Genomic DNA, 25383 nt, shown 5'->3' with positions numbered 1-25383 from the left:
ATTTCTGCTGCTGCCCTTGATAAATCACATGCCATTCTGACGGCTTAAAACTGCAATGAAGTGCTCCATGTACAACCCTAACACTAAAAGCCAGATTGACGGGCAGTTTGGTTTGAAAAACATCATTAGTTATATAAAACATGGTCGCTAGTCGATATGAGCGAAAGCAAGGCAGTTAATGCCGTCACAAGGCTTAAAATGTGTCATTAGAACAATAGCACCATTCATTTGTGAGCTATATCACCTGCTTTTATCAACCAGTAAATTTTATGTACACTGTAAACGGATACATCATGACGTGTAAATCCAGGTCTTTCAACATGTTGGCCCTGCTTGTTTAGTGTAACTAGCAGACTGTGGAGCTCCTGTAGTATGAAAGGAGAGGGCTTGGTGTGTGTGTGAGTAAGTGAGTGCCTGGCAGTGCAAAAAAACTGACCTGTTCTACTGCACTTTGTCCAGAAGGGCTTTGACATGAGCTCTGTTGCATAACATTGGGGTTGTTGGGATGAAGGTATTCAGATGAAACTTGTTAGTGGAACACACTGGACAAAAATGTTCTTTGTCACTAAAGCTTATGATTAGGTTTAAGATCACAAATTAGGGTAGATGGTGTGGATGTAGTAAATATGAAGGCTGTTTCAAAGAAATTGAACCATTACAGCCCCAAACTCTTCTTAAATAATGCTTAACATTGTCTCAATAGATTATTATGTCATGGTGTTGGACAGCCAGTGGCTTTAGAACAGTATTTGGACAATTGGGCTACATTTAAAATGTGTGAATGTCATTGCCTTTATTTACTTTTCTGAGCCATTTTTGCAGTGACTTTTAACCAATTATTTAAAATGAATACAAATCAAATGTCACTAATTCATTGATATTCATACATTTTTTACTTTTATAGATTTGTGACTTCTGCCTTATTGTTAATATCCAGTTCCTCTTTCATTCCATTAGACCCCCATCTCATCATAAAACAACGAACATTTTAAAACAACTGCCATAGACATTACTGTTAAATACTTGTTTATTTATTATAAAGCCATAAATTCGAGATAAAATAGCAATAAAATTGTAAATTAAGATATAAAATCTGACTTAAGTGCTGACTTAAAATGATCACCGCAATTATTAACATACTAGAATGTAGAATCTATTTTTATATACTGTACATTTATCCTATCTCAACAGCAAATAAAGTATAAATGTATTTACAAACCATGTAGGTAAAAGAATCTCAGAGAAAATATAAAGGAGTAGAAAATCTAGCACAGATTAAGAAAATTAGGAAAGTAGAATTCACGAAACTTATATAATAGTTCTGCCATTCCATCAGAGCAAAATACGCTCCTTTTTAGTTTTTCTTGTTCATAAAACTTGCACCATATCCTAACAAGGCATCATGCAACAGGTTCCTGACATTCAGTCTGCATTAAATGTGAAACTGAGCACAATGTGACACAATCGCAGCCAATCAGAACATATTCCAAGTTTATGGTGCGTTCCATTCAGTCATGTGGGACACTTGCCATCTCCGATCTCCAACCATAACTACATTCCATTGCCAGATGCTTGGAAAATGGCTTGTAATTAAACAAAACTGCAACCAAATAGGCAAATGATGTAGCATTGCTAGCATTTCTTCTTTCGGCTGCTCCCGTTAGGGGTCGCCACAGCAGACCATCCGTGATCCACATATTTGACTTGGCACAGGTTTTACACCGGATGCCTTTCATGATGCAACACCCAGTGGCTGGGGGACTGTCAGCATTGCTAGCATTTATTCTACAGGTTTACAGTATCAAAGGAGTATAATTTACTGTTTTCAATTACCAGTACCTGCAAATGTTTGCTAAACAAGTTTTATTTTGTAATGAAGGAACATTGGCTCCTTGGATATTTTTCAAGAAAAGTGAATGTTTATCATTAACTCTGTACATCTCCCTGGGTGCTGAAATATTTTCATGATGTCACGCATCTGCACCTCAGCGAAACTGGAGCTGCAGATAACCACGCAGGTTTGTCTAACATCAAATGGCGTTCCACTGCTCTTCCTTGTAAGAAATTTCAACTTTTTGAATTGAATGGAACACATCATTATGTACAGTTATGTGGAACAGTATTTTTGATCAATGAGATTTCATGGTAGGTAGTAGGTTATCCAGTTCTACGCCACATAAAATAAAGACATGAAAGAATTAACCAAGAAATAGAATGTAGTGAGCAAATAATTGTCCTGCTGCTTGTTGCGATAATGGCTGGTTATGACACAAATGTTGCTTTTATCGCTTGTTGCGCCTAATTAGGACACAATGTTGGCAAGAGAAAAGCAGTACCAAAAAACTGAAGCAAGTATGGAAGGGAAGAGAAGGAACAGATCTAGTCATTCTTAACTTGAGTCTTTTTAAGGCGAGGAACCAGGAAAACGGTGCCATCTGTGGTGTGCTGAAGGGAGTATTTTTTGGCCGAGAAAGGCCTGCCCTGCTCATCTCTAAGCATACTGAAGACCTCTTGGTACAGAGTACTCAACTGTTGCTTCATCTCTTTCAGACTGGTGCTATGTTCACTCTTCTCCTTCATCAAGCGTTCCTTCTCCTCCTTCAGCGAGTCCAGCTCATACTCGAGGCCCACAATGTTCTCCAACTTCCTTTTGCGACAGTTCTGTGCAGCGACCTTGTTCTTGCCCCGGCGGCGGATGTCTCTGATGAGGGCGAGTTGAGCCTCATTGAGCTGTTGTTTGGACATCATTTCATTGAAGTCATCTACTGGAAGATTGATGATCATGTCCACAGTGTAGGGGATCTGCAAGGCTTTTGCTCTCTGTTCGTCACGGGAGAGCCTGGCCTCGGAGCGTTTCTTCTGCTTGTCTTTGGTGAAGGGAGGTTTGGAGTAGCCACTGGCCTCTGCCGGCTCTATCTTTGGGTTTTTCACTTTCATCTCCTGCAGATCTACCGGGGTTTTCTCCAAGAGAGTCACCTGAGCAACATCCATGTGGTAAATCAGCGGGAATATCTCGGAATAATCTGACTCTGCACTTCCTGGACTACCGTCCATATCTTCTGAGTCGGAATCGCTAAAACTGTAGGATCCATCTCCATGCAAGGACTTCCCTGGAGAACTCATATGAGGACTGGCGTCAAGAGACAACCCAGAATCAGAATCTGGGAATTCCACCATAAGTTCTGGTTTTCCCGAGCTGATGTTTACAGGAGAAAAGCTGTGGAGATCCATGGGGTTCACTGGAGGATCGCTGGGAATCTCAGCTATTTGGCTGACCATATTTCCTCCATCAGCAGTCACTGAGCCGCTGTTCAGTTTAACTTCCATTTTAGGATAAAACTGCTTACATAGTTCATCAGATCCAAACTCGTAGCTCACTTCTGGGCCATTCAGGCTCATCTGACTGAGGTTGGGTGAAACCATAGTGTTGAAGGATCCATCATAGGTGTTGATGTATTCAGGAGGACACAACTCTGCAGGGGTGGAGGAGAGATGGTCCATCCCAGGCAGGTATTGTCTGTAGTGTGGGTCCTGTGCTTCTCCAGATGGGCTTGTGTTCATATATCCATCCATATCCAATGTCTCCTGCATCTGCATGTTCAGACACTGCTAAAAAAATAAGAATAAAAGACCCTTATATGAACACCATAATACAAATGAAGATCTATATGACACAAAATGGGGCTTCAATATGAGTTGGGATTAAACTATCATTAGTGGTGAGTTTGATAAATAAAGTTTGACTTGACTTGGTGCTTGCTAAGGGAAGAATTACTATTAGGCCGCTATGTCTTGCGCACAGTACATGCAGAGTGTCTGGTTTGTGTCTGCACATCATCGGCATATGCACCTGCCACTGACTGTGCTAAAAGATCATTACAAAGCAGTCGTAGTGCACTTGCATCGAACGCAATCATATGGGCTCGTGCAAGTATACTTTTAGGCTGATCACTCAACCGTGTGTGAGACGAGGCAGTACATGGAAAAAGTTGGGGAACCCACATCAAAAAGTTGGGGAATCACATACATCTAGGGACCAGAATACAATAGAGACTTGGGGGTTTCATCTTTTGACTTGGGCAAGTAAGATACCACCTGACAACTTCTCCAAACACCCTAGCAACCAGACAGCAATGAGCTAAAAACCACCAACAACATCCTAGCATCATGGGGTTGAATTTATCACAGGAAAGCACCACTCACGTTTTCTTCAAAAATCTAGTCTGACTCACTCTGCTGGAGTACATAATACTGTTTTTTTGTGGTTATGAACCTGTCCGAGTGTATAGATGGAAAAACTGTTGAATTCAAACAAAAACAAGTGAAGTATACAATTCTGAGTCACCAGTAAAGCCGCAGTCTGAGCTCAGAGAGGGTCATTTGGTTGTTGCTCAGCAACAGGGTTGTTCATGCCTAAAAACACATGGTCAAACCAGAGTAAACTAAGAGGTACCTCACAGGAATTGTCTCTGATCTATCAAAGTCAACATGAAATCAAAATTAATCATATTTACTTTTACTACACGTTCTTGGTAGTTCCCAAGAATTTCACACACCATTGCACTTGTGTATATGGCTGTGTGACAATAAAGTGATTTGATTTGATTTGATCTGGTCTTGTTGTGCTCGATTCATCTGAAACGATTTTCCCTTTCTGTTGATGTCACCTAGGCTGCACAGGGATTCAATTCTGACTCCATTTTGGTACACAACAGACGACTACCACCTGACATTTTACTCTAGTTGAAGGTTTCAATCTGTAAAACTTAACATTCCAGTAGTACAATTTGTTGTGAATGCTGTTTCATGTTGATTTTGAAGGAATAGTTCACCCAAAAATGAAAATCTGGTCATCATTTGCATACCTATATGTTGTTTCAAACTTGTACTGTATGACTTGCTTGCATGGAACACAAAACGAGATGTCAGGCTCAGTGACCATTTACTTTCATTGTATGGACAAAAAATGCAATGAAAGTGAATGGTGATTGAAACTAACATGCTTCCTAACATCTCCTTTTGTGTTGGAACAACATGAGGCTTAGTAAATGACAGAATTTTCCTTTATGGATGAACTATCAATTTAAGCATGGGTAATTTTGCCATAATAGGTTTGTATAACAGGGTTCATACAGATGCTTCAAAATTAATTTAAAGGACTTTCAAGGACTTTTAAAGCACATTTTTATTTATTTTCAAGGACTATGCTTGAGATGTCATTAAAACACCACTTATTACAAGTACAACAATGAGCATCTTTAATGACATATTCTCACAGTAACAATTCTTGGTTCATTCATGATGAAATTGATGTGCAGTTGTAGTGTGCTCCCTTAAAATGCATTTCGCTTTCCAACAAAAGTGAATAACTGGATCTGTAAACAGTAGTCCATATGACTCACGTGCTGTGTTCCATGTTTTCTAAAGTTACACAACAGATTTACTTGAGAAACTGACCCAAATTGCAAAAAAATCTCTATATACATATTTAAGCAGCCTCTGAAATTCCTTTCCACAAATTTTTGTATTATAAAAAAAAAAAAAGGGTTTTAACATTGATAACACCAATGCCATGAAATCAAAAACTTTTAAATTATTTAAATTATTAATAATAATTTTGTTTAGCTTTTTTGCACACTCGTTCGGCCTTCCACTAATGCTTTTATTAAAAATAAGTACAAAATAAATACACAAATAACTTTACATGTCATAGAAGTGGTGTACTAGATGAAGGGGACAAGGACTTTTTCAGGCAATTAACAATTTCAAATATATTTTCAGAGTCAAGCCATTTCATATCATTATTATACAAATTTGTATTTATTTATTTCGCTATTTGAAAGCATTTTCATGACAAAAAGTCAAGGGACATGTTTGTCAACATATTTTGATATTGACCCAAATGCTGTCAGAAATAAACTATTTTGTGAGACACAAAGCTTTCTTTACACAAGGGAGCGCTAGACGACTCACAAAACTGAATCCTCCATTGATCTGCATTCAAATCATTCAAAACGTTTTACATCTCATATCAAATCTGGAGAGTAAATTGTAATTAAAACTGATAGTTGCAAGGATTCATACTTGTTAAATCTACCACAGCAGTATCTATAAAATATATATTTTTAAATCCTCCAGTAACAGTTGATTGTGATTGGCCCATTCTGAACAGCGCTGCCAAAAGTAACAGGTGTCACGTGACAGCACTGTATATGCGCTGCCTGCTTCAGCAGTGGTCTGTCGTCCAATGTATTTTAAGATTTTCTATAATTCAAGAACTTTTTAAGCACCTCTTGGTAAAAATGGCTATTTTCAACGGTTTTCCAGGACTTAAATTTGAAAAAGCCAAATTCAAGTACTTCAAGCATCTTGTGCGAACCGTGGTATAAAGTGTTGACTACTGTTTAGCTTTATTTGGGGTGCTGTTTAGAGCTGATGCCATCTGGTGTACGGGTGCTTACCTGCAACTCTGGGAGGGAGAGCAACTCCATCCATGCCTGATCCAGAGAGCCTGGCAACATAGGATTCTGGTTAAAGCCTGGCATGTCTGGGGGCATCATAAGCTCTGTTGAAGGGGGAATTGAGGGATCCAGGCAGGGCGGAGCTGGCTACATGCACAAAATAGGAGAGAGAAAATTAGAATCAATTTTACTAACATGTACAGCATACAGTACGTGTTCTGTTACTATGAGGTGTGAAGTGTTTTTGTACAGGCGAAATATATCCCATAATTACCTCTGTTGGCTCATCCAGGGGAAAAGTTTCCGCTAGGAGTTGCATGCACTCATCAAATGACATGGCGTCTCCCTCCTCAGCGAACGCCCCATTCTGCACGTACACAGTCAGATACATCCAAATAAAACCATTGCATCTATACACAAAGCGGGAGATATACATGTAAATGCTGGTACTTTGTAAACCAGACTAAAGCACTATTCTGAGAGTAGTTTTGAGTTACAATTAACGCAGGATGTACATGTACTGATCTCTGTAGTTATAATGAGGGTGAGAGAGTCTACTGTCTAGGTATAGGCGTTAAGACCGAAACACTCTTGTGCGTATGTGAACACAGATGCTTCTAGCTACACAAGCTCGATTTTGTTGCGTTCCAAAATGTGTCCATTACACAATGCAAGTTCATGTTGCATTCTCAACATTGCCATAAGGGGTGCTACAGCAGACATTAGTATGAACTGTCCGCTTCAACGGCAAGTTTTCTCTTTCCTGTCATGGCGGAAGCAACAGTTTGGAGAGAATATTGCTGAGCAAATAAGTTAATGTCAATATATTTATAGCTTACCTAAATGATAGCACATCCAGTTTAATGGCACAGACTTTTGAAAGTTACTCTGTCGCCCCCTTGAGTTCTGAGGCTTTTACCGCCACAGTAACGCAAAAACACACCTTATGCATGTAAAAACTGGACCGCGTGTTGGCAATGCACTCGCATCTGCATAGATGTGTGAAGTAGTTGTGTTACTGTTGCATGCTTTGTGTGTGTACATTTAGTCTTTAGCATTGTATTAATTTTTATGATTTTATTATTTTTATTTTACTTATTGAATTTGTAACAAGAAGTACTTAAAGCAACACTTGGAAACACTGTGGTACTATAAAATTTGTGTTTGTTTAGAGTGACCCGATAAGCCCCCACCCACATTACTCAACCAATGCCGTGAGTTGGGGCGGGACTATCTGACGGTTTGAACAACAGCAGACAAGGGCCGTATTTGGAAAGCTGTTTTGAAAACATCAATTATTTTTGCAATTCTGTTCCGTGGTGCTAGTGTTGCAGAAATGACATACTTCAGCTTTAAACCAGCAACAATTTTCCCCGAAAAGTTGACAAAACATCCATATTGAAGGTGCACAGGCAGTCAGAAAATTTGCACTCAATGAGAAAATTAGCTTTAGTTACAGTATTCAACAAAGATCCAAATAAATGGAGTGTAAAAAATACAATATCCGCAATCACAGACATTTCTGTCAAGACAAATTTGTTTTCTCAAATTCACAAAAGAAATAGCTTTCATTTCTTAGTTGTTTCTGAGCAATAAAAATGTGGGTTAGGTAAGCCAAAAAAACAGTTTGATTGTTTGACTGAACTAGTTTTCCATTCGAATAAAGCTTTAGTGTCTAAGCCAAGTTGTATCGTGTTCTTTGCCTTCCTATTTGTTTTCCATTTTGTATAATTGCATTTACACAGAAACCTTAACCACCTGAGTTCCATTAATTATGCCAAAGCTGCAGTTACCAAGCAACAAGGCAGCTGCACCCTGTAATATGAGGGGAGGGTGTGGCCTTCTGAGCACCTACATAGACTCACACACGTACATGATAGATTACAAAGCCTCTCTTTACTTGAGATTTAGGCATTGGAATCATTTGCCCTGGTGTTGTATGTGTACGTGCATGCCTACATGATACATATAGGCTGAGACACACCCAAGCCTCTCTGTCAGCTCTGCGACTGGATGAATTTGTGCGTGCATACCTGTATGATTTCGGCATTTGTCGTGTTCTCTTGCGTCGGAGCGCTGGCGGCCGGTGTGGTCCGTGGCACAAACTCCCCAGTCTCCTCGTCCAGCTGGAGTTGTGCGAGCAGAGCTTTCTCTTGTTCCCGCAACTGCTGCTGCTGCTTCTCCTCCTCCTGCTCCCGCTGTCGACGCAACTCCACCTCCTTCTGTCTGTAGCTGAGGTCAAACACCTCCCTCCCCGCTCCCAGGTCCACGTCCTGTCTCCACAGGATATCTATCAGCTCCATATCCTACAGAGAAAAGAGACATTTTGCTTTTCAAATCCGATCTTTAGGACTGATCTGATCATAAACACATTCATACTGTGTCCGAATCTGCTCACCTATTCACTCAGTCATAATAAGTGCAACTGTACCCACCCACTTTTTCAGCCGTCTTTGTTACGGAAGTATTTTTTTCCAATGGGATTTTCGAAACTCCTTCATTAAAGAGGTCATAAAAGCCATGAACCAAACCAACCAGCTCCGAGGTGAATCACAACATTACAAACTTTGATTTGAACCAAAAAAGTATTTGAAAATTGGACAAAAAGACACATGGACAAGACTGTGTACTTAATGTCTTTAATGAGGGAATAAACTACAATTCCATTAAGCGTTGTGAATGATGTAATCAAATTAAAAAGAATGGAAATACTGTCTATACAAGTTTTCATTTAAAGTTGTTTCTAAGTATAGAAACAATATTTAAAATATATAGAAAAAATATTCAAGTATATGCAAATATAAGCCTTAAGTAATTTGAGAGTGTAGGGAGAGCGACTCGATTGCGTCATTCACAGTGTGTCTTGCGAGTGGGCGGTCGCTGCAGAGCTCTTTTGGTGCGCTTTGTTGCACTCTTTTCACTATTGAATGTCACTAGCTATATCAGCAAAGAGTGAGCAAAAATGAGTCTATTTGGACATGGCTCGAAAGAATATTGTGCAGTTAATATGATGTTATGCAATGTGTCGACTCGAATTACAAAAAAAAAAAAAAAAAACTACTTGAAATCAGATCTGACCATTCAGATTTTAATTGGATTTCAAACCACATACGAATGTGGTTGGGATCTGGTTTGTAAACGTCAGATTTCGTGTGTCAAACAACTAAACAGTCGGATCCACCAATAAATGTGATTTTGTTTTTTTGCTGGATGTTTGAATAAAGCCATAGAGAGCACTGCATTCAAGTCCTCTAGACCACACCCTGACTGTCTCGGAGGGCTCAGTCTTATCTGAGGGATGTGTCGGATAAGCACATACACAATGTGATCATCAGTGTAACAACAAGAATGTATGAATAATAGATGCTGGTTCTCCTTTTTCATCTCTGGGAACTATGCAATCACCCACACGCATGCAAGTACATACTTGGTGTATCACAGCAGCTGAAGATGACTGATATAAACTTCATATTTATGACCTTCAGCTTGGAGTATGTTGCAAGAGAATGGCTAAAAAACATTCATAGACTGTTTTTGGATAGCTGACTTCCTTTCGAGGAAGTTCCTTTAGTTGAACATTTACATTCTCCAGCCTGATCTCATGAAATTTACATGCGCATTGCAGCATTTTTGAAAAACTGAAACTATGTGCTTCATTACACATTTGGCTGTAGTTTCCCAGTGAAATGTCCAGCAGGGGGCACCAAAAGTGAGTGAAATGAGGCTGTAATCAGACAAGGTTTTTAAGGTGAATTTTAGATAGAGGTTTTAATGAGTAAAACGTACCTCCTTAACCTAAAACTGTACCCTAAACCTAACCAATAGTATCCGGAAAGATAAATGAGAGTTTAACAAAACAGACATCCTTACCCTTAACAAACAATTAACCCTAACCGATAGTGTTATATGATGCCAATTTGAAATGAAAAGCACATTTTCTGAAGCAACCATGTCATTTCATGTCACTTCTATGGCTCTTTCACTTTCATGCATCAAGTCTAACACTCTATCAGGTGAGCTACTAACCAAGCTATTCATATAGGAATAAGTGTGTATGCGTAGGTGGATCTGTAATACAAGCATTAAAATGAATTATTTTTCAAATGACGCGTTAAAGTGTTTAAAAAAAAAAATCAACATAGCCGGGGGTGAGTACTAGAGTGAAAAATAAGTGTTTATAAAGTCATAATCAGCAATTGTACTCGTGATTTGTGTGACAATTAATAAAATGCACAGTTGTAGTGCCTCAAGAACCTCTAGTAAACTGCAGCAAAACGTAGAAAGTGGCACACAAAAGTAATTTTCTTTAAGAAGGGAAAAACCTTGGTAACTATTGTGTGTAGTGTCTGTCACGTGAACCGCATCGACACGCCCTGTGTTTGATACCTGTGCCGTGTCCTAGCCGTGACACTTCTTGTCCTGTTTGTGACTGCCTTTATATTCAATTCTGTGAGACCAGGTTTCAATTCTCCTAACTATTTTAAAGAATATTTTAATATTATTATGCATGCACCTGATACTTACTCACCTCGTACTACTTGAGAGACTACATGGAATATTTGCACTTTTAAGAATTCAGTTGCCGCACCGCAGAACCATTTACATGAACTAGTGAGGGCAAAAAGGTGATTAAAAATGGTAAAAAACAAAATGGTGATTACAGCACCTAAAATGTACACATTTCATTTTATGTATTACATTTAATGCCCAATTACCAAACTGTATTAAAACAAAACAGCACTTCTCTTTCAATTTCCTACATGTATCCCCAAACTAACACTGTATACCGCAAACTAGAATTTCACAGTTTGTAATTAAACACAGCAGTTTTTATGACTTTCTGCAGAAGTGCACAACACAGATCTGTCCAGATTCTGGAGGAGTACACAGTACAGTGCTTCTGAACTAACCAATCAGCAGCCGAGAATGAAACGCCACCCAAGACCATGTTGTTTTAACTACACAGAGGTCTCAGATCAGAGTGTTTGTCAAATATAAGGGCAGAAAACAAAAACTCCAGTTTGTGTCCTGCTGACTGATGACTAACAGCACTGAACTACTCCAGCGATGAGTCCAATGGTACTGATGCAATACTGAAAATTACAGAGAGATTGAGAGGGCTATGTATTATGAAAATACTAAAGAATTAAGTATTAGTACGATGGCAAAATAGCTGTGATCTAGCATGTATTGCAGAATCATGTCTTGTGCATTTCTAAACAGATGCTTCACTTTGGGAGTCACGTGAGCCATGCGAGGAGCAGACGTGTGAACGACAAGCTCTGCGCACTTTGCTAGTTTTATTACTATTTGTGTCATAAACCGGTGAGATTCGATACACCCTGATTCTTAACTGTTCTAGGAAGACAATATGTCAAAAAATTCAAAATCCTCAGGCTCTGGAGATATTAAAAGACACTTATGTGCTCAAGCTGACACCCCTGAAAAACAGGCCAAAAGCCCCGGACTCAATTTGAACAGTGAACTGAAAGAAATCTGGCGTGAATTGATGAATGTGTTGGCAATGCTGACGAAGGTTGTTACAGACTTGGTGGATCTTGCTGTGATATGTCAATCGATCACTTCTATGGAGACTAAATTCTCTGAGTTGTTTACAAGATTGTCGGAGGTCGAGAAACGGATCGATTATCTGGAGTCATCGGAGAGGGAATTATCTGCTAATCTGCTAGCGACCAAGATAGATTTGGAACGTGTTTGGAAAAAACTGGAGGATTTGGAGAATCGTAATCGACGAAGCAACGTCTGAATTGTTGGAATTTCTGAGCATGAGGAAGGCAGAGATATGGTGAAATTCCTAGATGAGCTCTTCCCGAGTCTGCTCGACATACCAGGCCATAAGCTGGAAATTGAGCGAGCTCACAGAGTCCTGGCTCACAGATCGGCTGAAGGAGAGTTTTTGCAGCTGAGTTTTTTAGATCTTATGCTACAGAACTGGCTCCACTTTTGTTAGAAGTTTATACTGAATCATTAAAGAATGGAAAGCTTCTGCCAACCATGACACAATACCCGGATCAGTCTGATTCTTAAAAAGGACAAAGATCCAAGCGAGTGTAAGAGTTACCGTCCAATTTCCCTGATCTAACTAGACGTAAAATATTGTCAAAAATGTTGGCTAATCGATTAAGTTATGACACCTCTTATACATATAGATCAGGTGGGGTTTATTTGGGGCCGCAGCTCTTCTGATAACATAAGGCGTTTCATCAATATCATGTGGTCAGTGGCGAATGATCAGACTCCAGTCGCTACCGAAAAGGCATTTGATATGGAAGAATGGGATTATCTTTTTAAGATTTTGGAAATGTATGGGTTTGGGAGTACTTTTATTGGATGGATTAGATTATTTTATAGACACCCGGTAGCGGCCATACAAACAAATGGATTAATTTCAGATTATTTTACTCTGGATAGGGTCACCCGGCAGGGTTGCCCTCTTTCCACATTATTGTTCTGTCTTGCCCTGGAACCATTAGCAGCCGTGACAAGAAAGGAAGATGATTTTCTAGGGGTGATGGCCAGAGGGGTAGCGCATAAGCTTTTGCTTTACGCAGATGATATTTTATTATTTGTCACCGACCCTACTAGATCTATGCCTTGCCTGCACAGAATTATTAATTCCTTCTAAGTTCTCGGGATAGAGAGTTAATTGGTCTAAATCCGAAACTTTTGCTCTAACAGCGTACTGCCCAGTAACGGCTTTTCCAATCGGGCACTTTTCAGTGGCCCAAACAGGGCATTAAGTATTTGGGTATTTTATTCCCAGCAAATTTGTGTGATTTTAGTCAGAGTTAATTTTTACCCTTTAATAAAAAGGTTTGAGCGATGTGGATAGGTAGGCTTCACTACATTTATCTATGACTGGGAAGGTTAATGTTATAAAAATGAATTGTATTCCAAAATTCAACTACCTACTACAGTCTCTCCCCACTGAAGTCCCTCTCTTTTATTTTAAACAGTTTGATAGTATAGCTAAATCCTCTATCTGGAATGGTAATCGTCCTCAGATGCATTTGAATAAGTTACACAGGCCAATTGACAAAGGTGGGTTAGGTCTCCCCAAGATTTTGTTTTATTATTATGCTTTTGGTCTCAGACATTTGCCGCATTGGTCGCTTCCACCTGAGAGAGCCCCTCCCTGGCCGTTTTTCTTGCCATTGCAAAGTCTTTCTACCAAGCTGCCCAGAAAAGTAAAGACACATCCTGTTATCTCGCACATGCATTTAGTGTGGACAAAAGTTTCCCGCGTGTTCAATTCGGACATTTACCTGAACTTTGCCGCAAGTATTTGGTATAACCCTAAATTGTGCATTAACAAGTCCCCTTTCTGCTAGACAGAATGGATTGAGAAGGGAGTTGCTACGCTGGGTGACCTGTATGACAATGGAGTGTTGATGTCTTTTGAAAATATTATACAGCGGTTTGGGATTCCCAGATCTCAATTCTTCAGGTACTTACAGCTGCGCCATCTACTTTGTACCACCTTTGGGTGTAGTATGCAGCCCCCTAAAGCAGCAGACACTCTTGAGATGGTGCTTACTGCTTTTGGAAAGTGTTACGAGGCTTCAGCGTACTATTCCTTGCTAATTCAGAGTCTAGGGGACAGGGTTTTGACATCTCTTAAGAAGTTATGGGAGAGAGAGACTTGAATTTAATACTGGAGGATGAGGAATGGGGTAGGTTTTTTAAAAATGTCAAGTCTATGTCTAGTGATGCAAGGGTGCGCCTCATTCAATTTAAAATTCTGCATCGTTTTTATTGGAATCCCTCTAGATTGTATAGGCTTGGCCTTAAAGACACACCTACATGCTGGCGATGCCAGTTGGAGGATGGTGACATATCCCAAGTTTTTTGGTTCTGTACCAAGATTCAAGAGTTTGGTCGAGGGTTCAGAGTTATGTCTTTGAAGTCTTGAGCACTCAGATTTTATTCTGCCCCAGACTTTGTATTTTGGGTGATGGGACGGGTTTTAATGTAGGGGACAAACACATAAAAAACTGGGTCCTTACCAGCGTGTTGATCAGCAGGAAGGTGATTCTTGGGAGATGGAAGTTGGCTGGTGTGCCCTCATTTCATGACTGGAGGCAAACTGGAGGCTTTGAAAAATATGTCACATAGATGGCTGGGCAGCTTGAATGTTTATGGCAAGAAGTGGGCACTTATTTGGCCTTCCTAGAGGGTTGCCAAGGAGGAGCAGTGGAGAAGGACAGCTTATTAAATATATATAATTAATTAATATGTGGATTTCTTTTTCTTTTTTGTTGGTTAATTTTTCATGTCATCGATTATTTTCTTTGAACTGTTTATATGCATGTCTGTTTTTATTTAATGTCCGACCACTGGGATGTATGTTGGGTGACAGGAGGAGGGGGGAGGGGGGTCGTATATTGATAAAAGTTGATTCCATGTTTTGTGTGTGTTAAAGGAATAGTTCCCCAGAAATGAAAATTTGCTGATAATTTACTCACCCTCAGGCGATCCAAGATGTATCTGAGTTTCTTTCTTCATCAGAACAGAATTTAAAATTATTAGGATTTCATTTCAGGCCTCCTCCTTTAAACAATAAAAGTGAATGTACTCCATTTTTTGATGGTCCAAAATGCATATTTAGGGAGCATCAAAACAATCCACACGACTCCAGTCGACAAATAAAGTTCTTCTGAACCCAAACGATTGATTATTTTAAGAAACAAAACAATACTGTGGCTAAGAGGCCACAATCCTTAATAACAGAAAAATCAAAGCAGAAATATGACCAAACATGATTTTGAATCTAGTTTTATATCCAGATTATAATCAAGACATTACAGGGCCTTCATCTTATTATAGGCCAGGCTGATCAGTTGGCCAATATTTTGCCATTTTTACATTATCGGTATTGGCAGATAACCACGCCCACTTGGCTGTAATGGACCCTTTTCACAGACTTTGATGACGTGTTTCTGCCTTATTTAAATGTGCAATTTTTTTTTTATTTAGTGTACATTTATAACATTATACTTTTTATTATTAGAATATACACTGGCATGAGTTTTAAAATAAGAGTTACCACAGATGCGATAAGGTTTGTAATACAGCTGCTGAGAGAGTGACAGTAAATTTGGCCTTTTCTCTTCTGACAGTTGTAATCCACTGCTCTCTATTTTTTATTCATTTGGAAAGATGTGGAAACGTAATAGTGGCATTTTTCTTTTGATGTTGGATCAAATGGGCAGTGTTGGGGGTAACGCGATAAAAGTAACGTGTGTTACGTAATCAGATTACTTTTTTAGTAACGAGTAATGCAATATTGTTTTATTTTAGACCTTAATATCGGAGTTGCTTTTTAAATAAAGTAATGCGTTGCTTTTGTACACCTCTACTGTCCCTGTATTCCAAGAAATCAGAAGTAAAAGTGTGCAAACTTCGGGGAGGAGATGTAGTGCATGATTGGATTGTAGTTCTATAGAGTGTGAGGCCAGAGTCTATTTAGCAGAGACGAGTCACTACTATTTATATGAATGGGAGAAATTGGAACGCCCAACCAAGAAGCTCTAGTACCCAACAGTATCCCACCTTGCAGGTAAAAGAGCCAATCACCTTTTAGATGCAGACATCGCTTGTCAATCAACTCGCTAACGCACATGCTCATTTCATGTTTTTAGCGTGATATGAGGTCAACAACATTTGGTTGAGTGAAACGCGATTAATTCGTGTTAATACACACTGCATTAAAAAAAAAAAAAAAGGCAGAGGGATTATAAGACTAGTCTTCCACTGGCCACGACATGATACACAGGGTTAAATGCTCAATTCACTGACTAATGCAACCGAACTGCTCCATGTTAGAGCTCCCCGTAACTGGGAGAATGGGGTAAGAAAAGCTGACTCTGGATCAGTGGCTCCGAGCAACGTTCTACGTCGATTGTGTACGCAGAGAAAATGTCTTACTTTCTAAAAAGATTCTATATTTTTGTTTTATAATAACCAAGTAGTTTGATGTATGAAACAAACTGTTTTCGTGACATTTTGGTAGCATTAAAAACGATTCCATTTAAGTCAGCATGCGCCTTTGTTCTTGTGGCGTCTGTACGCACCGTGGATCAACTCAAAACAAGCGTGCACTGAGATGACTTAAGTGAAAAATATTCATTTATTCATCAGACTTATTCCTTGAACATGTCAGAATGGCATTCCCCACTGAATTTTATCTTGACTTTTGAAAAACATAAGTTTACTGACATTGTCGATTGGCACAGATCATGATGACAGATATGATGCAGGTTCAAGTGTTGGACTTTGCTGCTTTTGGTAAGACAGTGGTTACTCTTCATTATTCATACTGGCTGCCATGTTGATGGAAAAACAAATCAGGCATATTCATGTTATTGATTCTTTATAATAAATACTAGCTGTAGACTTTCTAAATATCTGTTTGTTTACCATGTTGTTTTGACATGAGTATTGTACAGTAGCTAGCATGACCTGTAATGTCTCTTTCATGTATGGAATGCATAGCATAGCAGAAGAGAAAGTGGCTGTGAGGAAAAAAAGTAACACAAAAGTAACACAAAATTTACATAATGCTTTACTTTCCATAAAAATAACTTGAAGTTACTTCAAAAGTAATGAAGTTACTTTAAGGAGTAACGCAATATTCTAACGAGTTACTTTTTAAAGTAACATTACCCAACACTGCAAATGGGTAAGCAAAAAATATATTTGCCGTGGTCTCCCATTCACTGTTGTCAAAGTTTACGCTGCAATTGGTTACTTTCACATTCCAAAATTCGGAAGTGTGAAAAGGGTCCATAGTGCTGTTCGAAATATGGAGGCCATTTTTTTTTATTATTATTTTAGAATGAAAAGCAGTTAATTCTGGTCATTTAAATTGTTACCAGTTTAAGTAAGAAAAATATTTACAAAACCTTGGCCTCTGTCTTTCCTTGACTTAAAGTTGTAGGAATTAAAAACTATTACATCAACAATTTCTGTGAAAAACTATTACACACTCTGTAACCTCCTTTTCCATGTATTTACTAGAGCTGGGTATTGATACAGATTTCCTGATTTAATTTGATTCCGATTCACAAGCTCTTGATTCAATTCATATGGGTTTATTTCCGTTATAATGTCCCCTTTGCTTATATATAAAAGCAATTATCTCCAAGCTAATGCTGTTAATTATACAGGGGACCTTTTCACTAGGTACATTAGGAAAATATAAATTTTACTCATTATATTTTATTCCTTTTTATCATTTTGGTCACATTATTTTAACAAATAAATATATTCAATCAATAAATAAGACATTATATTTCATATATTATTTGTTACATATTTATTGCTAAATTGCATAATAAGTATTTACATTGATTTGTTGAACACGTGCTAATACCGGTACTGTCTCTTTAATAAAAAATCGTGTTTTGCCTTTAAATGAGTGCATGTTAACTAGAGAGGACTCAAATGGTTTTATCTCATTTGTGCGATGCATGATTAGAATGAAATGTTTTGGGGGTTTAGTTGTTGTTTTTTTTTTTTTTATCAACAACTGACTGTAAAGAACAGAAAGGATATTAAAAGAGACATTATTCAATGACAAATGGGTTGCGTGGATCTCGTCCTTGGACACAAATTACATGGAACAACATTTACTCGCTGTGAAAGGATATCTCTGCCGAACACTTCACGACTAAACTACACAATTACTGGTGAGTGAAATGTAAACATTTACCAGCCAGTTGCCAAATTTATTCACTTTAGTCGCATAGCACGAAATTTGGTTGCAAATGCGAGTGATTTCCTCTAATTCTAATAGTGGAGGGTTGCGCACTGAGTGAAAGATTGATCTTGGGATTTATGAATCATGTTCGTTCAAATTAAGATCGCGATTAACGATTTACAGAGAATAAGTTTGCATAAACTCTCTGAAGTTCTGCATATATCTGTTAATGAGGTCAGAAAGACCATGTCGAGCATGTGAACGGAGATCTGTAGAAAATCAGCTTCCTATATAGTTTCAGATCACAAGGCCCAGGGGACTCCACAGACAAGAAGTGTGTACAGAGAATAGAGGAACTGCAGTTCTCGGAAACGACTCTGAATCAGTCATCAGTGCTGACATCACATAACAGTTTTTGTCAGGCATTTAAATATGTGATCAAATATGACACAGAATGTCTACTTTCTAATTTTAAGGCTGAGGGCAGATTCTAACAGTGTTGGAATGAAAGCATTTTCAATTTATGAAATTATTTAATTTGATTTTTATCATTTATTTCTTTTATTTTGTATTATTTATTAAATTAAAATGAATTTAAAATATTGAAAACAATGTAATTTTCTATATTTCAGTTTTGGAATGACAGCATTTTTCATTTATTGAATGTATTAATATTATTATTTACTATTTTATTTTATTTATGTTTTAATATTAAGAATTTATTTTCAGTTTATTTAATTATTTTTTATAATTTATTAGGATTATATATTGTATTTTGTATTATTTATCAAAAATATGTAAAATATGTAAAATTACATTTTTCTATATTTCAATTTTGGATTGATCACATTTCAATGTATTATTATTATTATTTACTTTTTATTCATATTTTATTATTTATTTATGTAGAATGCATTTTTTTTACATTTCAGTGTTGGAATAAAAAATGTCAATTTATTGAATGTATTGTTAACTATTTTATTTATGTCCTAATATTTATTAAGAATTTATTTTCTTTTTTTATGATTATGATTATATATTGTATTTTGTATTATTTATTTATTAAAAATGTTTAAAAAAAATTCTACATTACAATGTTCAAATGATCACATTTTCAATGTATTTTTTTACCATTATTTACTATTTTATTTTTATGTATTTAATAATAATTTACTTTCAGTTTATTTATCCAAGTTTCAGTGTTGGAATGACAGCATTTAAAATTTCTTCAATTATTTTTGTTAATATTATTTAAACTTGTTTTATTACTTATTCAATAAGAATTTAATTTCAGTTTTATTTTTATGTATTTCAGTGTAAACGAATGCGTCTACAAAATAAAACTGACCCTTTAATTCAAAACAGGAAATCTATGTTGATAAATTCAGCAAAACAGACACATACATTTCCAAATAAATACATACAACAATATAAAAGGAATGAATGATTTCATAAACAAGGTCTCCAGTCGGATAAATGAGTGGATTGGTCAATCGCGTCACAGAGGTCTCCAGATGGCAACATAGAACAACAGACCCTGACTGACTGCGAGTCACGCACATCCTCTCCAACTCCTGATAACATATGGGGGTGGAGCCAAAGGGATGATGAAACGCTTAAATAACTGTTAAATGGGCTCCTCTCACGAGAAGACCGGCTGGACCACCTCCTCATGCACGCACAGAAACTCTCTTTCTCCTCAATGCAGAATGACGAGACTGAGGCTGTGTTCATAATGGAATACTGGCATACACATCGAGTAGTAGTACGCTATTCTGAACCTTGCCTTTCTGACATATTTACTGCATGTTGTTTGGTAGTGTGCTATTACAAACATATCCATTGTTTCATATCGTTTAGAGATGCTGTCTCTGAGTGGAAATATTTCTTCACATAGGCCCTTCAAAACATTTCCTCCTGCTGTTTTCAAATGCATCACAAAAGCATATGTCATCAATCTAATAATACATGAATTAGTGTATTAGTCTGTCCTCTGCACATCAATAACTGTCTGGTTTGGTTCAGCAACAAAAGACTACATTAGACATCAGAAGACTACAAAGGACAGTTCGGACTGCTGATTATCAGTTGCCCCCTGCCCCTCCTTCAAGAACTATACACTTCCAGAGTGAGGTAAAAGGCTAGAAAAATCACTCTGGTCCCCACTCACCCTGCCCATTACCTTTTTGAACTGTTGCCTTCTGACCGACGCTTCAGAGCTCTGAGCACCAGAACCGTCAGGCACAGGAACAGTTTTTTCCCTCAGGCTATCCATCTCATGAACAGTTAAACTGCCCCACTGAGCAATAATTATAATTTATATATAATTTATCCAACACATCCAACCTCTTCTGCCATTTCATTCCTCTGAGGAAAAAAAAAACAAAAAACATTTGCACTGTACATAACAGATAACAGATTTGTAATAGATTGCACTACGTATGTGTATGTGTGTATGTATGTATGTGTGTGTATGTATGTACGTATGTGTATAATTATTTTTTTATTATTATCTGTCTTGCTGCTGTTTTTGTATTGTATTTGTATTGTTGTACACTGGAAGCTCCTGTCACCAAGACAAATTCCTTGTATGTGTAAGCATACTTGGCAATAAAGCTCATTCTGATTACACTCAAAACACATTTCTTTAAAGTGCAAAAGGCTGAAAACTGTTTCCTAGCAACAATATTTAGTAAGTACGCTAAGTTTTGTGTTGGTCTCCAGTGCTTTTGATCTTATCTAAGTAAGCATGTGCTCATGTGATGTGCTTTGCTTGCTGACATCCTCCCCTTTTGATGAAAGTCTGAGTTCTTCACATATTACAGACCTTAGTCAGGGTAGATGAAACTAGGCTATGATGGGCCACTTGTAGAAAAATAAATGGATGAAAAAGCAACACTCAATATGGTGGCTGACAGAAAAGGTAAAAGAGCCCATCGCCTTTTTTTGTGCACACGCATTAGCTGAACCAGCCTGAAAAATACAGTATTTTAGCGTGATTTGAGCTAAAGATGCAAAATATATGACTTTGCATTGTTGTCAGATTTACTGAAACGTCCTAACAATCAGTTTGGAGTGGTTTAGTCTTTCCCCATTCAAGTAGATATCAAATTTTCTTGAACACCCATTGCCTGCATAGAAAACAGCTGCTCAGGGACATTACCAAGATTCCCGCTCAGTGAACTGACTTGCCTTGAATGGGACTTTGGTACAGTATATTGTTGTATACCCTGATGTTGAACGTTCACCTGACCAAACATAAAAATATGTTTCTCAACTATTTCAAAATGGAAATGTAAAACGTAAAATAAAACTCCATAAAAGAACAAGAAACTTTTGTTGTGAAAATTAGCTATAGCCGCGTTTTCTTTCACATCAAATTAAATATGCATCTACTCTGACTAAGGTCAAAGGTCATATATTAAACGTGTTGTAGTGAAGATATTAGTCTGCGTGAGGCTAATCTGTGCGTGTATGCATGTGCGTATTGATGTGTGTCAAAGCCCATATGGAAGGGATTGTATTTAGGAGTGAAAAGAATATCCAAGACACACCTAACTACATAATTAATGGCTGAAGTGTTGAAATCATTATCCAGGTTAGGCATTCGCATCAGTGGGAACGAGAAACTGGAGCTGTTTATTAAAACTACAGAGTTTCCTGATGAAGAGGAGATTCTTTTTCACACCTGTCTCACTTCCTGTTCCTCTGAAGACTGCAGGAATGTGGAATATACCACTGTAGGAACAAGAGAACCCCTTGTTCTGTTTTTGGTTTGTTTGTTTGTTTGTTTCCACTGCACACGGTCCAGGTGAGACTGCACATAGCTAGAGTTAAACAGGTTTACAAACCCACATTTTATTCCACCGTCCACAACGTTCCCAAAACAGGTGAACTGTTTAACTACTCTGTTGTCAATAGACAATGCAGACTTTACTTTAAATGTCAGAAAATACTAAAACAAATATCTTATACTATTGATAAAAAGCTCATAAGAGTGGTACTTTTTACTTAAAAATATGAAAAATGTAACATGTATCTAAACACATCTGTATGACATCTGATTGTATAAAAATCCTTAGAAAATTATATTTTGGTTTAGTGCCCGACCGATATATCAGTCGGCTGATATTATAACTTAGTTTGCCCAGCAGAGCGCGCTCCGACTCCATTGTTTACAGAGATGACTCTGAGCTGACGGTGGCTCTGCTGACAGGGTGGCGTTAAACTGTGTGTCTTCATGGTAAGTTGCTAACTAGTTTTTGAAATACATAGTGGAAAGTTAATAAACAATGACCCCATCATTTTCCCTTTTCAGTATTACTAATATAACGTTAACCCTGTCCCTGACAACCATGTCACTCATGTCTGTTTGCTGTTAGCCAGCTTTAGTTTGTCAGTGCAGTCAGTAATGTAGCAGATTGAAAGGTAAACATCAGATTATCTTTTTGCAGCTCAGCAGACAACAGTGCGGTGGTGGATTGTGTCTGCTGAGTGTTGATTTCACGCTATATTATTACCTAGTTGGTGAAACACAATGCTGGAAAGTAAAATAAGCAATGTCTGTCTTTTACTCTCCATGACAACGAGCTTACAGCTAACTAGCTAACCACGTAGCTACTTTCATCCCTTGTCAGCTGAGTGGAAGCTAATGTGTAAATATGTATTCACCAAACTGTTTTGTTCAGGATTCACAGTTTGGTACCCCCTTCAACCGAACAATTCCAGTCGTTGCATTTACAAAATGTAATATTTAAAAGTCTGGTTTTCCATTGTTGAAAGTTTCCCCTGAACTTGTATAGCAGAATACGGTGTAACACCTCTGCTGCTGTTTTTCTCTTGTTTCGGTAGTATTAATATGGTCAGCATTTGACTGATACTAAACAGTAATACTGATGTTTATTTATCTATTTATTGTATTTTTATTTATTCTTTATTTTCTCAGTGTTAATTTCTAAAATTTGTTGACAATGTATAATAATAATGTCAAATATTCTTTGATAAAAATATTTAAGAAAGCAGCCCTCTGAGTACCTTTTTATAAATCGGTGCACAATCCACATTGAAAAGGTCTGTTTTCATTCCAGCTATATATATTTTCATTAACTATATCGGCCTCCATATCAGTAATCGGTGAATTTTCCCCCTCTAAAATCAGTATCGGTCTCAAAAATCCCATATCAGTCGGGCTCTATTTTGGTTTTCTTCAAACTGTTCAGATTTAAACTTTGGGCATTAGTGCAAAAAAATAAAACATACATTATAATAACTTGGGTAACACTTTACAATCAGGTTCTGTTCGTTAACATCAGTTAATGCATTAGGTATCATGAACTAACAATAAACAATATATTTTTACAGCATTTATCAATCTTGGTTAATGTTAATTTATAAATACTGTTGTCCTTTGTTCATGTTAGCTCATAATGCATTAATTAATGTCACATTTTAACAATTTTAAATATTAGTATATATGCTTGAGTTAACATTAAAAGTATTGTTCATTGTTATCTCATGTTAACTAATGTAGTTAACAAATATTACTAATGTTAATAAGTACAACCCTAATGTACAATGTTACTGTAACTTCAACAATAAATTTTGATTAAAATATTTTTTTATTTGTGAATGTACATGCACTGCTGATGTGTTAAGCATTATGTACGATTTATCAATGACTCTTCATTGTCATTTAATGTTTTAATAAAGTTTAGGTCTAACCAAAATGATTCAGCAACACCCAAGGTCTTTTTTTCTTTCATTTGGGCATAAAGAATAACATTAACAGTGATGGGGACTAATCTCTTCAAGCTGAGGATCACATTTTAGTGTCAGGACACAAGCGCAAAGTAAACAGTCACATTCCAGATTGGAGCCGCCTGCTATTGTGCAAGGCGCTGACGGCGAGTGCGCATGCGCAGAAAGAGCACCTACTGCGGGATCACACGCAAAAACATCAAAGCGCAACTACTGATCGCAATGACAGGAGTTCAGCTGTATGCCAACTTCACAAGACATCACTAGTCTTTCGGCACGGTTTTTTCTTTTTACACTTTTTCCACCATTTTCGTTTTGTTTAGGACGGCCCCATTCAATGACTATGCAGAATTTTGGGTGAAAACGCAAGATCAGACACTGGGATATGGAAACGCCTCCTTAAATACAGGGAAAAGTAAAACACGTTTCGACCATTTTACGTCTACAATTATTTCACACAATTCAGTAATGAAGAAAACATGCCCGATGACTATGTCTTCTGAACTTTAAGGCTACTGAAAAGTCACATGGAATAAGTGAGCGGCGTGTTGTCCATTGTGATCTGTTAACACATTTAAGACATGAGCAATACACGTCACACTATGCCCCACAAAACAGGTTCAAAATGCAAAATTATACAACAGTCCTGCTAGGAACATTTCGGATGTTTCCAGTCATTTCGACTACATTTAAAGGCGAACAAAACATTCGTCATGAGCGCCACAATAAATTATTAAATAATAACATTTACCTGTTGGCTTGGATGCATTTTAGGCAATTCAATTTCCATTATTTCTGAGAGATAATCTCTCCTTTTTGCGCCGTAACTCCTGATGTGACTTCTTCGTATGTAATCCTTAAGAGCGTAATGAAATAAAGCTTGAAATAAATACGTCGGATGTCGTCGGCAGATGATGAACTTATGGAGGAAATGCTGTTTATGGAGTTACGAAAATTTACTGAAAGCCCCAGTCATTTGATGGCCCGCCCACAAACCGCGCTGACCAATAGGATGCGCTTGCTGAGCTGTTGCGTTATACGCCCCATTTTTCCTTCCGACACAAATCACGGGTGAACCCAACTGAACCTTCAGAACTTTGTCACTTTATTTAACGAACTGTATCTTTTAATACCGGGCATTTAATTGAATAACAACCTCGTTTAGCTGTACTTTTATTACCCGGGCTCTTTGCCTAAAAATAGGCTAATTAACACGCTAATTTGCAATCACGAACATAATTATAACATACACTGTTAAAAGTGGTCAGTTGTTACGGAGCTTTTTCTACCTGACCAAACCCTTAAAATTAGTTTTACAACTTTATCCAAGTTAATTCAGTGATGTTAAATAATAATTTCGACTTTTTTATTTAATTTACTCACACTAATGCCATCCCAGACAGTGACCTGCACAGACCTTAGCAGGGACAGGGGCGGAAGGGT

At 37.6% G+C, this 25383-nt stretch overlaps 1 protein-coding gene across 2 annotated transcripts; it reads right to left on the bottom strand.

The window, feature by feature from the left end:
- Nucleotides 1-1009: 1009 nt before the first annotated feature.
- Nucleotides 1010-24887, bottom strand: LOC127448347 (nuclear factor erythroid 2-related factor 2-like). 2 transcript variants are annotated; one of them, XM_051710799.1, is made up of 5 exons: nt 24692-24887; nt 8495-8767; nt 6736-6828; nt 6462-6608; nt 1010-3609 (listed from the first exon to the last, which is right to left on the bottom strand). In XM_051710799.1, the coding sequence occupies exons 1-5, from the start codon at nt 24728-24730 to the stop codon at nt 2380-2382; spliced, it is 1782 nt and encodes a 593-aa protein (XP_051566759.1). In that variant the 5' UTR covers nt 24731-24887; the 3' UTR covers nt 1010-2379. The 2 variants fall into 2 exon arrangements, with proteins under 2 accessions (XP_051566759.1, XP_051566760.1); XM_051710800.1 differs by having other exon boundaries at nt 1010-3606.
- Between the last annotated feature and the right edge of the window lie 496 nt (nt 24888-25383).

Source organism: Myxocyprinus asiaticus, chromosome 11, assembly GCF_019703515.2.
Source record: "Myxocyprinus asiaticus isolate MX2 ecotype Aquarium Trade chromosome 11, UBuf_Myxa_2, whole genome shotgun sequence".
In the NCBI taxonomy this organism is placed as follows: Eukaryota; Metazoa; Chordata; class Actinopteri; order Cypriniformes; family Catostomidae; genus Myxocyprinus; species Myxocyprinus asiaticus.
Note: the sequence above shows the minus strand (reverse complement) of the source record. Positions and strands in the feature narration are given on the sequence as shown.